The 16,889-nt window shown below is 28.1% G+C and overlaps 2 protein-coding genes across 31 annotated transcripts in view; both read left to right on the forward strand.

Annotated features, from left to right (window-relative positions):
* The first annotated feature begins 5,327 nt into the window (after window positions 1–5,327).
* On the forward strand, window positions 5,328–10,837 carry LOC145973088 (uncharacterized). 2 transcript variants are annotated; one of them, XR_014439359.1, is made up of 6 exons: window positions 5,328–5,466; window positions 6,078–6,175; window positions 6,251–6,455; window positions 6,544–7,023; window positions 7,118–9,610; window positions 9,702–10,837. XR_014439359.1 is itself a non-coding variant. In XM_083102265.1 (5 exons), the coding sequence occupies exons 1-5, from the start codon at window positions 5,391–5,393 to the stop codon at window positions 7,240–7,242; spliced, it is 984 nt and encodes a 327-aa protein (XP_082958391.1). In that variant the 5' UTR covers window positions 5,328–5,390; the 3' UTR covers window positions 7,243–10,837. The 2 variants fall into 2 exon arrangements, 1 of the variants encoding a protein (XP_082958391.1); XM_083102265.1 differs by having other exon boundaries at window positions 7,118–10,837.
* Window positions 10,838–14,904: 4,067 nt separating this feature from the next.
* Window positions 14,905–16,889, forward strand: part of Trol (terribly reduced optic lobes) — a 145,364-nt gene continuing 143,379 nt past the window's right edge. For 12 of the 29 annotated variants that reach the window (XR_014439448.1, XR_014439441.1, XR_014439445.1 and 9 more), the window contains exon 1: window positions 14,906–15,650. Coding sequence is in view for 3 of the 29 variants with exons in the window: in XM_083102742.1 (XP_082958868.1) it covers window positions 15,573–15,650 (78 nt within the window). In the remaining 26 variants the exon portion in view is untranslated. Of the gene's footprint in view, window positions 15,651–16,889 lie in introns of all 29 variants that reach the window. The other 17 variants (XR_014439463.1, XR_014439455.1, XR_014439456.1 and 14 more) reach the window with 7 other exon arrangements.

Genomic DNA, 16,889 nt, shown 5'->3' on the forward strand with positions numbered 1-16,889 from the left:
TTAAAGAAATAGCATAATTATTAATGTTTAAGAAATATCTTAACGTTATATTTTATTTCAAAAATATATGTGTATTAAGTTAAATAATATTAAATTCAAATGTTAATGCTATCAATATCAAATTATTTATGTTATTAAATATTTGAATAAATCAAATATATTGTCTTTAATAGTCTGCTCTAGTAATGCAAATATTTTTTTACCATTTAAAAGACGATAATTTTATTTATGACTGTTTTAATTGCAATTGTTTACATTATATAAATCTTATTAAACTCTAATTATTATATCGATTATTAGAGGGACTTTGATAAAATCATTCTCTATTCAACGTTTTTAATTACGTTTTTTATTTACATCGAAGCTTGCTCTATCTTTATGCGTTTTGAATATTTCTTTTAGATAGTCTGCACAAAATGCACCAATAATACAAATACTTTCTTTTACAATCGAAGAACCGATCAATTTTATTAATGACTCTTTTGATCACGATTATTTATGTTTATACGTTATTTATATAAAACTAATTAAAAACTAATTAATTCTATTACTGTATATCCATTATTAATAATATATATTGCGTAATTAATCATCACTAATCACTCTTGTCTGATCTATGTAAAATTTCTTATTAAATTTTATATTATATGTATACTTTAGAGACACTTTCGTGTAATTCTGTGTAATAAATTTTATTTTGTATTAAATTTCAGATTATATTTTATATTAAATTTGTATTATATTTTGTAATATATACATATATATATATATATATATAATAATTTAATATGTCTATGTTAGCATGTTTATGTTAATAATTTTTTTGTTAGTATGTTTATGTTAATATTTTTTATGTTAATAATTTAATATTATGTTAGTTAATAATTTAATATTTTGTGTTTTTTATATAATGTGTTTTTTATGTAATTAATTATAATTTACGTTGTATGTTTTTTATGTAGTTAATTATAATTTACGTTGTATATATTATAATTATGTAATATATATTTTATATATGTATTATATTTTCTGTTTGGAAACTCTGTATTAAAAGAAAATAAAAATAAAAAGAAATTAAAAGAAATAAAAAATTTTTCCTCCTCGATGTATCTCCATCTTATCGAAGGCATTTGCCGGGTGAGGAGGTTTGCGTACTCTCGTGAACCTGAGATCTATGCCGGCGGTAATGTACGCCGATATTCATATAGATTATTCTTATATTTAAGATCATTTTAAGTATACTCTTAAATCGCGTCTTAAGATTTCGTTCAGTTATTAAAATAGTTGTATAACATTTTCCAACTTACTTAAGATGATCTTAAATATAAGAATGAATTATGAATATCGGCCGTAGTTACCGGTAGGGTCATCCATGCCGGACAGGTCGAAGGGGAAGAGTCAGACTAAGAGAGATACACAAAAATTATACATATATATTATATATAATATTTTTGAATAAATCAAAAGTAAAAGAAATAGCAATTGAGAGAATAGAAAATAGACTTTGTGTGATTTGAACACTTTTTAAGAATTCCTGACTATAAATGGCTAGAAGGTATTAATCATCACGATAAATATTATAAGAAGGAAGAAACGCGACAAGTGCCTATGGTCTTAGGAAACAACCCATAACAATCAAAAGATTCAAAGAAGAGGATGCTTTGGTAAAAATGCACAGTAAGAATGAAAAAACAGCTTGCAATTATATACGATCCGTTAATAATAATATTTTATAATTATGTTACATTTTATAATTTAGTAATATTTTGCTATTATAGAAACTATAATAAAATATTATAAAATATGTTTGTTATATAGAGTGGAACTTTCAAAAACAAATCTTATATAAAGGAAAAAGCATTTAAAATATTTTGCAAAGTCTATATTTTTGGAGCATCTTTGGAGCTTTATATATTGATACTTCAGAAGAATCATTTTGACAAATTCTATATATGCATTACTAATTAAAATCTAATTACTTAAAAAAATTCCGCGTTCTCTTCGCGTCACCTTCGATATTACAGGATCGCGAGTTAATTATTATGAATTTAATAATTTGTTTTTTCAGTTATATTTGTATTTACAAATTTTATATCGGAAAATATTCATAAATAAATTAATAAATTACGGTTGCGAAAAACACCGTGTTTTTCCGGCGTTCTTTTTCGCGTTCTTCTTAGACGAGATTGTCGTTCTAATAAAAGAATTATCGTTGTTCTTTTCGTTAAATAAACATTAATGAAAGTTGCATGGCTCGTACCGCCGAGAAGCCGAAACGATTTTCATGGAGAATTATTTCTCATCGGTTCTTGTGAGATCCATTCGCGACGTCTAGTTCGGTGCAGTGTTGAAAATTGGGAATTTTTATTGTAGGAATGGAACTAATCCCAGGTTTTCCTGGCAATTTCCGACAGCAATGATTTCGGTAGTCATTCAACGACGAACGCCATACGCTTCTTTAAAGTCGAATTAATTTAAATAATATATATATATATAGATGTGAGAGAAATGCATCTATTCTTTTCTTCGTTAAAAATGTTCTGTCATTATTAGGATTGGTATTATTATTGCCTATTGCCAGAAATATTTAATAGTAGATTAAATATGGATATAGCGTTGTGTATAAATTTCTATTTTTCAAGTAATTTCATATTATAATTAGTTTTTATTAACTTTTTTGATAAAAATAATTACGAACGAATATATTTTTAATTAATATAATTTGTTTCTTTTGAAAAATTATTTCTAGGTGCTGGGGATATTAACATTAATTTTTAGTTTCTTTTAAGAAACTATTTGCAGGTATTGGACATCCATCGCCATTTTGAAATATTAGTTTTTAGGTATATATCATTTTATACATATATATAATAAAATACATGCACAAATTCACGTATTCAAAATATTTTTATAATTTTTATTAATGTTATATATTATATATACGCTAAATTATACATGAATGTTACATAAAATGTGCGAATACTTGAAAATTTCGAGACAAATCGAATGGGTACCTCTATATCAGTAAGATATTGATTAAAAGAAAAAAAAATTATTAGTTTAAACGTTATAAGAATAAAAATCTAGAGAATTAATCTAGAATTAATTATTTAAAATTATTTGATTTATTTTATTTTGCACACTATTCGAATTAAAATTTTTTAAATCTTGCTGATATCGGGTTCGATTTGTCTCGCGCGCGCGAACGGTACCCCAAATTATTGTGTTCGCACATTTAACACGAACTCCAATGATGTATGTATTTTATTATTTATAAATATAATCGTTCGTAATCACATTTCTATAAAAAAAATCGTTATATCCATTTAATTTTCAATAAAGAAATATATTTCTTAATATAATGAAAGAACATGTTTTCTGATGTGCATATCAATTTCGTGAATTGAAGACAATGACGAATAATAATTGTTTCGTCGCTGATATATTACTGAAATCATTGCTATCGGGAATAGTCCGGAAGATCCAGGATTCGTTCCCTCCTACAGTGAAGTTCCCGATGTTCAATGGATCATTTAACTTTTCTCCGCAGATTGATCTTGCGAAATCTGATGTAGAAACAAGATGTTAATCATTCTCCATTTTCAAGATCGCTCGTCTTTTTATCGGATTACCGGTATGTCACTCGCGTATTTGAATATTCTGAATATTATCGATTTATTTATTTGTCGCGTTTTATCGTGAATTTTAAATCTCGATTTATCTTATAAAAATTCGCAAGTAAATCGGTCGGTGAATTGCATATTCGCAAACATTACAGACCTTAAATGATTGTCGAAATATTTTCGATTTTCTATATTTACGTGATAATAATTATATCGCGCTCGTGTCTATTGAGAGCTTCTATTATTATATTATAAAAATTATACGTATCGCGATCAAATATTCCGCATTTTATCGACTTATTTATTCGTCGTGTTTTCTCGCGTGAAATTCGTATAAAGTCGCGTATTAATCGCAAATAAATCGGACTGTGAATTTTATGTTCATAAACAATATGGATCACAAATGTTAGCCAAAATATCTTCGTCTGTCATCATTTGTGTGATAATAATTATATCGCACGCGTGTCTATTGATAGTTTCGATTATCATATTATAAAAATTATGCGTATCTCGCAATCGAATATTCCGATTATTGTCGATTTATTTATTCGTCGCGTTTTCTCGCGAATTTTAAATCGCGATTTATTTAGTAATTTAATTGTTGATTTCAAAGTTTATTCTATCTTTTCATTTTGAATATTTCCTTTGATAATCTATATAAAATGCGCCAGTAATGCAAATACTTTCTTTTACAATCGAAGAAACGATCAATAATTTTATTAATGACTCTTGATCACGATTATTTACGTTATATAAAACTTATTAAATTCTATTATTGCATATCTATTATTAATAATAAATGTCGCGTAATTAATCTTCGCTGATTAGTCTCGTCTGGACTATGTAAAAATTTTTAGTAAATTTTATATTATACGTATATTTTGGACATTTTCGTGTAATAAATTATTCCATGTAATAATTTATTTTGTATTAAATTTCGAATTATATTTTATATTAAATTTGTATTATATTTTGTCATATATTTTGTAATATGTATTTAGCATAAAAATATTATACATAAAAATATTATATTAAGCATAAGATATTATGAATATTATGTTGGTATGAAAATTATAATAAAAATATATAAAAATAATGTTAGCTATATTAAAATGGAATATATGAATTCTTTATATTTTATATAAAGGACAGGAGACTTAAAATATTTTGCAACATCTATATTTTTAATTATAAAAACTTCAGAAGAATCAGTGATTAATTTGACAAATTCTATACATGTATTAATGATTAAATTTTTAAATAATTAAAAAAATAATTGATAAATATCAAAGATCAGTTTACTGCTAATTAAGAAGATTTATAGAAATACGATTAAAAATGTTTTTAACCCACAGCAGGCATTTTGTGTTTTGTAAATAAAAAGATATAAATATGACAATGAATATAGAAAAATATTTATTTCATCTTTGAATATTACAGTATCTTTCGCGATTGAATAATTTATTTACTATCACAATTTACATATATAAGTATCTTGTTATACAGCACTGGTGCTACCGGCATTTCGTGCACATAGCACGGAACAAAACCAGAAGTTGTGCACATTATATATTACCCTCTGAGAACATTCATGGACGTTGGCTTTGTAGTTCATGTCCACGTTTCCAATGTCCATAGAGGGAGTATCGCTTTCAGGGATCACCTAAAAGCAGGCCATGACATCTCTCAGTCTTCTCTCTAATATCCATATTCAATGCCAGCCAGAATCTCGTGTCGCAGCTGGCCGGATGACAACGACGTAACATCATGGCGGACAACGATAAGAAGCCGATGTCACGTTTAATGAAACTCGCGAATAAATTTAACTGCTTCTACCTGTCAGGTAAGCAAAAGCGATTTTCGCCTGCAGTGCCTCGTATTATCTCAATCGACGCGTCTCCCTGTCGCATAATCGATAACGCGCGACTACCGTTCGTGTGGGCCAACAAGAATATTGATTTCGAGTGTTATGTGTATTTGTCGCTCGCGTTTTGGAGCAAAATAATGAAAAAAAAAATACATATTATGTCGCGCGATTATTATGCGCATTTTTGCCGTATTTTGGCTCATCGACGACAGTTATGAGCCTCTCTCGAAAAACAATAGTTCAAAAATCGCTCTTGACTTTTTTTTTATAATGGCAGATATAACTAAAATAATATTAATATACTTGTTTTAAATATGGAAACATCATTATACATTGAAAAACTTTACAATATATAGCATTTTTAAGAGAAATACAATTATTTGTCTAAATTTGCATTTAAAATTTTGAAAAAATACTTAAATTTTCCATTTAAGACATCTTGTTCTTTGAATACAATTTTTTGATCTTTAAAAACAGCATTCAGTGATTTTTATGTCACAATTATAATTTTCAAGATCACAATATATTTCAAAATCATAACTAGTATGGCATTTATGTATCAATTGCAAAAATATATTTTTCTTTAGGTTTGCATGCAGGAGAATGCAGAGCTTTTGTTGTCGATGGACAACAAATCGGTCTTGTACGTCCAGATGTAATGAGAGAAATATTAAATCATCCTCAAGTGAGTTTGTGTGATGTCTTTTCTTTATAATTATATATATGCATCATTTGTATTTATTGCAATATCGATTCTAAGGTATTTCAAGTGCATCCTGAATATGTACAATTAAATCCAGCATTTCGTGATTATGCTGAAAGAAGCGCACGTGTTGATGAAGTATTAAGAGAATGGAAAGCGGGTGGAAAATTTGTGACATTACAAGGCTGGAGGGAGGAATGTCATGAAGTGCGTGCTCAGTTTAATACATTACCACTGTTTAAAATGGATCGCTCGGCTACATGTATGTATAAGCAAAAGAAATCTTATTTATTATAATTGAAAGAATTACAAATAATTATTTATATTTTGTGGGCTTCTTGAAATAATAGGTTTATTTGGAATTCGAAAATATGGAGTAGATATAAATGGCTATGTTATGGATCCTGTTAAAGGCTTATCAATATGGTTACAAAAACGTAGTCCTAATAAACAAACATGGCCAGCATATTGGGATAGCATGGTGAGTGGAGGATTGAGTGTTGGTTATGGCATAAATGAAACTGCGATAAAAGAGGCTGGAGAAGAAGCTGGTATTCCAAATAATCTTATTGCCAAGCTTAAGAGCGCTGGTTGTGTGTCATTCTTCTTTGAAAGTGAAAGGGGTTTGTTTCCTAACACGGAATTTGTATATGATCTCGAGCTGCCGCCCGATTTTGTACCAAATAATAGTGATGGAGAAGTAGAGACTTTCGAATTACTTCCTGTTGGTGAATGCTTAGAGAGGATACTTTCCCCACATTTCAAAACTACGTCTGTACCAGTTGCCCTTGACTTTTTAATTAGACATGGATACATCACAGCGGAGAATGGTAAAATTGCATACTTGATTACATATGTTTTATTTTAAAAATTTTCAAATTTGAAAATGTATAACAATGATTTGTTGATACACTTTTGTTACAGAGCCTAACTTTATACAGATTGTGGAGTTACTTCATGTACCTCTGCAGACTATGTACAATCATCGACACAAAACTAGTAATAGAATGGCCAATGGTGAAGCAATTGAAGCTTTAGAAAAAATTTAAATTACTTTTAATTTATACTACACTATGAATTGAAAGGCTATGAATTGAATGAAATTAATAAGGTTATTCTTTTTCTTTGTTTCTTCATTGAACGATTATTGACAAATTTTATATTTTAAAAACAATTGTATAATATAAAAGGCTAAAAAACTTTTTATAAATTATTCGCTTATAAAGCATTTTTATTGTTGAGTTGAATATATTTCTGCATTCACTTTAATATATTGTTTTAGTTGCATACCTTATATTAACAACGAAAAAATGAACTGCTTTTTAATACGCTTCATAAACTTCACTGACTATAATACATTTATAAGATTTTTGTAACGTTTTTTGTAATGTTTTTTCCCTTATTTATATAGTTCCATGTTTATAAAAAACAGAAAAATACAAATTTTTATATGATAAAGAGTTAACTATAGTAATATGATTTAATTGAAAGAATTAGAAAGATTATTTCTTCCATCTAGTTTTTTCTCTTTTTATATAATAAATCTTGTTGTACAAGTAATTAAATTATATCGAGGTATTTTTCAGCCTAATCTGCCATTATTATTTAGCAAAACAAAATGCAAATTGTATGCCAATTATATCAATATTGTGCTTGTCAATTTAACAGATGCATTATAATAAAAGCAAATAACATTTAAAATAACTTGACATACATTAAGATCTAACCAAAAGTATTATAGATGCTGCATTCCACAGAATAAATTTACAGATAAGATTTCGTCTAAGGATTGAAAAGTGACAATTTTTTTATTATAATTAATTTTCATACATATATATATGTACATTTTTCTTTAAATTTACAATGCAAGTTTTTCCTATATAAATTTTCAATGCAAGATTTTGTCAGTCTATATAATATTAACAACATTCTCATTATAAAAATGAAAAAAAATGTATGTCATATTTTATAAATTATAACCATGTGTTCTATTGGATTATCAGATAAAAACGCTGTTAAGTATCTTTAACATTTTCACTTACTTTTTAAAAGAAAGATTTGAAATATTTATATTATTTATTGTGTAAGCAATATGCTGATATTTCACAAATTTTATTAAAGTTAAGTATTCAACATGTGTAAAATTTAAATACCATTTATATTTACAGAGACTGTACAAGAGTGGGAAGCACAAATTTAATGATTAATTTAATGTTACATTTTGTTTCAGATAAGCTCATTACTGATATAAATAATTATACTGTATTATGTTTTCATGATGTTTAAAAATGAATAGATATTTTGATATTACATATTACAGTTGGATTATATTTTAATTGTATATAATATTTATTTATAATTCTCATTTTTATTTCTACAATAGCAGTTTATCAAGTTGTACATTGCATTAATACTATATTATTACTTTCTATAAATGCATCACTGTGAAAGCAGTAACAATTTGTTATTAATGCCATTTATGTAATATATCTTACACTGGATTTTTAAAAATTGTTATATATATAATATATATCTCTTATATAAAAAAGAGCATAAATACTTATTCATATAAAATAATCTGTTTATATTCTTGTTAAATTCATGATTATAAAAATCATATTACGTATATGAGTGTAAAATTTGATATTGTATTCATTAAAATATCAGTTATGGTAAAATATATATTAAACAAATCTCATAATATACATAAATTATCGCGTTTATATGCACAAAAAAGCATTTGTGGGCTTGTGGTTCTTGACCATGCCAAAAGAAACAAAGATTTACAATATTTAAGAAAGTATGAGTTTTAAACATTTAAAAAATTTTTGTATAACATACAATAGAGTATTCCATAGAATAATTATATATTTGAATCTTTTAAAATATATATATATATATATATATATATATATATATATATATATATATATATATATATATGTATGTATGCTGATGAATTGACATCGTGATAATTATAGAATCGTTAGTTTAACCAATTTTTGCAGTCAAGTCCTATAAGAACTAACAGAACTGCATATAGATTTTATAAGTTTAATACTTTTGTAATGATAATGTAATAATATACTAGTCTCATGCTCATCATTCTTCTAACATTAATCTGGTCATCAGATACAATATTTGTGATACATTTAAGTGAGATTTCGTTTCCTATTATGATTCTGTTTTATGTTAGGGATGGATAGGACTGATTATGCTGACTGCATGAATTAAAATAGTATACATTACATGGTCATACATACACATAAAACATACACACATATTAATCTATTATTTAGTTTTGATGCTAATAATAAGGAATTGCGCATTTAAAATAGAAACGTTTCTGTCTTGATTAACAATGAAGCTACAGATTGTTATGTGAAATGAATTTGCAATGATCTTATGCATATACATGTAAGTTTAAGTGATTATTTGTGTATACCATCACATATATAATATTAATTAACTTGCGTATATTGTTTAGCTTTCATATTTTTTGCTGCAGCCTAAGTATATATTGATTGTAAGAAGGAATATTAAAGAACTTGCGAACCGTCAAAACAAATCGATGCGAAACCAATTTAGTCGTAATTAATGTGGATTAATAAGCGTGCATTGCAGTTCGATGAAAGAGAAAGGAAGAGACAAACAGCTTCACTTCCTGAGTTATCACATAAAAAGGCAAACCTTCTTTTGCGATAGGCACGACCGATTAATAATAACATTTAAAAGAAATGTAGAGATTCTAAAATTTTTTTACATTTTAAATATATATATATATATATATATATATATATATATATATAAAATATATTTTTAAATATAATTGCTATTTTTGTCTCTGACTGATTTCACATTTGGCACTTTTAACTTCAACAGATAATATTGATGATTTTAAAAATTCAACGAGTAAAAAAATTTTATACATTAATTATATTTTTACATCTCAAATATGTATGTTAATAATGAAATATAATTCGGCCGTGCCTAACCTTCAATAAAGTAATAAAAAGACATAATGAACTTTTATTTTTATTTCAGGAAATATTTTAATTTACATTTATATTTATTAAATATAATATGCAACTCTTTTGATGTTTTGAAAAACTGATACAAGTGAGACATGTACAGTAGGCGCCAATAATGCCTGAACATATGAAATTGGTCGTATTCGGGATTAATAATGACTAGTTATTATTAAGTTATTATTAATCTCGAATGCGACCAATTTCATATGTTAAGGCATTATTGGCGCCTACTGTACATGCTAACAAAATAACGCCATTAATGTTCTGGCAAAAAAACCGATTTTTTCCAACATGCTAATTTTTAAATTTAAAATCAAATGTATAAATTGTAAGATATAATTTATCTTCTTTTTATATATTTTTTAAGAAAAATTTGTAAAGTGAATATGATGGATTTGATAAATTCCGATTATATGTTGCTAATCCATATAATCTTATTCTTTTACAGATAAAAATTGTATAAAGATGCGAATTGTTAAGTTCTATTAAAATACTTTAATGTTAGTAAAAATCTTGATGATGACATCGATTGCATCGAAGATGTAACTAAAAATTGTAAGTGGTGTGTAGTTCTAGGATCAGATGATTGTACTTATATAAACAATAAGAAGTATTTTGATTGGTCTTATTATTACATATAATTCTTATCGTTTATTGTTATTATATTAATTGTATTACCTTAACACATAAAGAGTTTTGCAAACTCAATAAGTTTTCCATAATTATTTTATTTTTAATTATTTTCATGATACATAAAACATATTAACTAACAATGACATAATCACATGTGTTAGCAACACATGTGATAAAAAATATTATTTGTAATTGAATGTGTGATACATACGTACAGTACTCATATCATTTTGTGTATTTTTTCGGTTATATATAAGTTTAAAATATATGTGATATTCATATATATATATATATATATATATATATATATATATATATATATTATTAGCAATTATATGTATTTACAATTATTTTCCTTATACATAATGTAATTTTTAAATCTAATTCAATTTAATTTTTCTGTTTAATTATTTATTTAATCTATTACAATAATTGCATCACAAATGAAACTTTTAAATATACATAAGAAATGTAAATAACCGACCCGATTGAAATCAATAACAATAGAATTACGTGAATGATTTATTCTCGCAGATGAGATCATGGAATGATTTATAATTACTAACTGTCTCTACAATTCGCAAGTCTGAACACAAACAAATATATGCTATTTCGCTACAACAAATTCCGTGTTCAATAAAAATAAATGAACGAATGGCGCCTAGGGCATTGACATGTTTAACATTTTCAAGCTTTCGAATGAAATATTATCAATTTGACCTTATAAATAATTTCTGTGAACCAATAAAATAATTTGAATAGCTAAATAATGTCAGTCGATGTTAATTTGTCACGTAATTGCTGTCACGGATAATCTTATGTAAAATTCCATATAATTTCGTTTTTATCGTTTTAAAATATAATAATTTCTAGCATAATTTTATAATTTTCTTTCGAATAGTTTTTATTTTTATTAAATTTTATTCAACGAATAATATCTTAACTTTATGTATAGAAAGCAGGTTGTTGATAAACATGTGCATTTAATATATGTGGCGATATTCTTATAAATGTGCATATTATTGAGATGCTATATCTAGGTATAAAAGATTAATTTATGCCAAATGATAAATTATATATTTTTTTAAGTGTCACGTACATGCTCGTTATCATTATTATCATCATTTTAGTGTTCTAATATGCAACTGTTTGATATAAATTATTTTTTAGAAATTTTAATTAAGAATATTAAAAAGATTGTATTTTACTTAATAATTTCTGTGAACAGAAATTGTTATATTTTCTCATTTCTAAAAATTTTCAACTATGTTCATTATGTATATCAAGACATAATACTTAATTTATTATATAGCAAAATTTTAATGATCGGTAATTAAATGGATAGCGCTAAGGTTGTTGATTTTATGTGCCGCATTATCCGCCAAATAAGCAGACAGAGCAAATTAAGGATATAAAAAAAGGGATAATCGTCTTCGATATTTTGCGAGAGGTATGTGCAATCGTGGATTATATGACTGTCATAAATTATTTAAGTAACCATGAGCTTGTTTCACCTGAGATTTATTTTAGTATTTGTTAATATTACCGATAAAACCCTTGCAATGTTGTAGTTTTGTGTGTTCGCATCGCACCTTTTCGCGAATCTGCTTTACAGTTCTGTCCACGTGCTGTCCGTGAACAGAATCCATATCTTAATCTCGATCGGGGACATTAATTATTTTTTTTTCTTATCGAGAAGTTTGAAGATTTGTTGTTTGATCACGATCAACATTCCTTCAATTTCGATAACATATTTTCTATAATTATAAATATCGATTATACAAAAGGCAATTTATTTTTATGAATGATAATTACCGACATTTTTAATTTTGTTACAATTTTGAAATATATTACAAAGAACAAAGTTTTGTGAGAGATATAAGTTAATATTTATAATTATATATAAAAACACAATTGTATCACACAATTAGATTGTTTATAATATGATACAAATAATTTGATAACTTTTTGATAGCTAATTTTTGAAATCCTAATCACATCAAATCAACAACCGTTAGTGCTATCCATTTAATTACCGATCAAAATTTTGCTATATAATAAATTAAGTATTATGTCTTAATATACACAATGAACATAGTTGAAAATTTTTAGAAATGAGAAAATATAACAATTTCTGTTCACAGAAATTATTAAGTAAAATACAATCTTTTTAATATTCTTAATTAAAATTTCTAAACAAAATAATTTTTCTCGATCGATGATTTCTATGATAATGAAATTTCGTTGGATAATAGTAGTTGTGCATGCAAGTATATTTTAGAATATCTCTTACAAGATAGTTATTTTCAATCTTGATTATTTTAGTTTCTATGGAGTTTCGTCATATGTCAATGAAAATCATACAGCAATGTAATTTTTCTAGATAATTGTCGCAGTAATCGTCAATTTGCATCGCATATACCCGGCCTAAATTTATATTAAGAATGGAATATGATGTTTTGCAAACAGATGCATCTTGTTTGTCGAAGAGCTTGTAAAACGCAGAGAACGAATGCAATGCAAAGCGGGCCAGAGCGCGAATAACGATGACAGTGCGGCTGCGTGATGACGCTTGACCCGTTTAAAAAAATATCATCTCCCTTACATCTGTTGAGCATTGCTGAGACGCTGAAAAAGAGAGAGAAAGGACTATTGGGAAGCAGTCTGCGAGGAAATGTCATTTTTTTAATGTTCTTTTTCAGCAGCGACGAGACGCGTGGGCTGCCGATTAAAACGCTCTGTCGCAACTGACTCCAGTTCGTGCAGAATGTAAATTCGCATAATGCTCATGTCACAAAGTAACTTTATAACACTAAATAATTTTTTATTAAGATGTGCTATAAACTTAAATGTCAATTATATACGACTACATATCTTGGCAAATTTTGAAAGTATTGTGCAAAGATTTAGTCAAATTTTATTTTCTTTATTAGATTTTTAAATTTTTAATATTAATTTTTGATAACTAAAAGTTACTTAATAATTAAGTTAAAATTTGCAAATTTAATGAAATTGTAAGATGTTATCTCCTCATGTCCCAGAAACCTTTATTTTATTAAATTAATTAATTAGTTTATTAAATTTAATTTAATTTTTAATATTTCTCTATAATTACATTTCCAATGGCACCTAATATTCGATTATTAATCAATTATTAGATTTATTAATTAAAAATAATATTCAATATGAATTATTATAGGAAATATGAATTATTGATATCAAAAATACTCGATATTAATAATAAATTATTGATTTATCGTAAAAATTCTGTTCTTTGATTAAATATCTTTAAGATTCTATATCAAAGGATATTACAATTATATATATACGTGTATGAATGTATAATTAATACTCGATCAGATTAACATAATTCACAAATATAAAATAAAATTAGTTATACTTAAAAAGTTATATGCGAAAGTTATATGAATATAAATGTATCAATTAAATGATAATAATATTATATTTGTCAAAACTTATATATTTACCGTGTCATCTTTAGTTAGTAAATTTAATTGAAATTTGTATGAAAATCTCTTACCGTCTTAGATTTCAGTTTTACTTATATCTTTGCTCTTCAGATATATACTTAGCTAAAAATACTTTCGGTATCAATAATAAAAAATCTATATTTTCACGGATCAACATATCACGCATTTTTAGATTGCAGAGAGCGCGGGCGTGAAAATGTGCAACCGTGATCTTCGCTCGCGGGCCGGCTGTCTCCTAAGCGGCCTCGTCGTTCGACGGCGGCTACGATAGTAGAGAACGACTTTGACCACGATGAGAACGAGGAGAGAATCCCAGGGAATATTGGTCCGAGGGAGAAACGCATCTACCCTTATAGCAGTGGGGATCAAAAGAGCGAGAGAAAGAGAGAGAGAGACGAGAGCGAACTTCGATAGAACGAGACGGCAGATCAAAGAATCTGGTGAAGGGTGGGAATGTGCCGATCCGAGTGGTGGGAGAAGCTGCGAGATCGCGTCGGCGAAATACAAGGAGAGGGAGAAAGAGATGGAGAGAGGGAAGGAGTGGAAGAAGGGGGAAAGACGAACTCTCCTCGGCAAGAGAGAATCCAACGTGGAGAAAGAGGAAGTCGAGCCGCGAGAGCGGGACGAGGAGAGCGAGTAGTGAGAGAGAAAGAGCCGGATCCGCCGAAGAGGAGAGGGAAAACCACGGGGCTTTTGAAAAAGTTTTATCTTGTCTGTACGCTCGGCCTCTCAGACGCTACCGAACGCCGGTGCGGTGTTGTTGGCCACGGCGTGGTCGCGCGGCCTTTTCGATAACGAGTAGCGAATAAAGAGAGCAAACGGAGGAAAGAGAGAAGGTCCAGGTCGTGTGCCGCGATTTCCGGTCCTGATCGGTCCGCCCGTCATCAGCTTCCGTCCGTTTCATCCGCCCGCGCGTCCGCGAACGTTCGCGCGAAGAGAACCACCGAAGATCATCGGGGAAACTCTCGACAAACATCATTCATAGGACGAAAAGAGTAGCCGTCCTTGGAGGAGTTATTTTTTCATCGCTCGTTTCGCCATGCATTGTCGCTAAGGTGTCGATCGAGAGAAAGAGAGAGCAAGCGAGAAAGATCAAGAGGGATAGATAGTAGAAAGAGAAAAAAGGAAGAGAGAGGAAGAAAGAAGGGGTCAGTCAGGAAGAGGACGAAGAGGTCGAGAAAAGAAGTGACTCCTTGCCGGTCGCGACGAACGACCAGCAACGAGATGAAGAACCGTGTGTTGCTAAAGAGTGCGTTGTTCCTGTTGCTGATCGCGGCGGACGGCCTCGTGACAGCATCCGAGGTAAGTTTTTAGAATAAGCCTTTCATGATATCGGATCGTCTGGTCCCCGAACTGATATTACCGGTGTTAATTCGCAACATTTCTCCTTGGAGCAGATGGTGCTCCGAAAAAAGTATTGCGGTGCGTGGTTCGTTTTCCTTTCGGAAAACTGCACGTGTAATACTACTGAACGATGATTGAAGATAAGAGATATTAATTGGCATTTCGTGTCAATTTAATCGACGGAAAATAATTTTGAAAATAATTTTGAAAATCTTTAACTTACCACTGTAAAACTTTTAAATGATGCTATGAAATAGAAATTCATAGTAATACACCATTTAATTCAGTAAATAAAAAAATATAACCATTTTTAAAATTATTTTTGTTTAAAAACAGATGGAATAAATATTCACACATACACACACAAAATTATGGTTAAAGTATGCGAATTCATTATCACTTTTGGAAATATTTGCAAATTTATCAGGTAGAAACTCGCGAAAAATTTCGGAAATTCCCCGCGGCAGCGATTAAATAGTTCACAAGGTTCAATTACCGCGATTAATACCTATTATGTATCTCACTTACGTCTGATGATAAGAATCGCCGGATATCTCACGTGGAGGCATACTTATCGCTGTCGTAGATCGTTACGATAGATTCGTATGTTAGAGTGTTACAAATGATTTCTCATCTATTTGAGGTGTCGAAGGTATCCTTCCTTCTTTGATTTGTATATCATGACACTCTGTCACATTTTTGTGTTTGTGTTTAATTTTGGATAAGTTTGCATAGGTGATCCGAGCAAGATAGTAACTTTTTGTCTCCAACTGTGCTCCATTTCGTTCGTGCTTTTGATTATTAAAAAGTCGAAATAAAATTCAATATGAATGGCAAAGTCGGAAAAAATCGATTAATTATTTAAATGTATTGCTTACGTTAACATTGGCACCATTGTAAATTCATTAAGTTACCAGCTGTATTGATATAACTATTTTACTTCTTTAACATCTAGAATTCATCATATTTCCAATATAATAATTGTTTGCGACATTCTAAAAAAAAAAATTTCGAATTCTTCAATAATGATACTTCGCAGCCATTAAATCGCCATAAAGGACAAAATAAAATATATAATATATGATATTTATGTACTGTAGAAATATATAATGTTATACCATATATGTATGACAATCATAAATATTTAATAGAGTTTGTTTCGTAAATCGTAAATATAAAAAATAAAATTTTAAACAA

The sequence above is a fragment of the Camponotus vicinus genome, unplaced genomic scaffold (genome assembly GCF_025532165.1).
Source record: "Camponotus vicinus isolate PSW18456_S1 unplaced genomic scaffold, iyCamVici1.0 SCAF_6, whole genome shotgun sequence".
NCBI classification, from domain to species: domain Eukaryota; kingdom Metazoa; phylum Arthropoda; class Insecta; order Hymenoptera; family Formicidae; genus Camponotus; species Camponotus vicinus.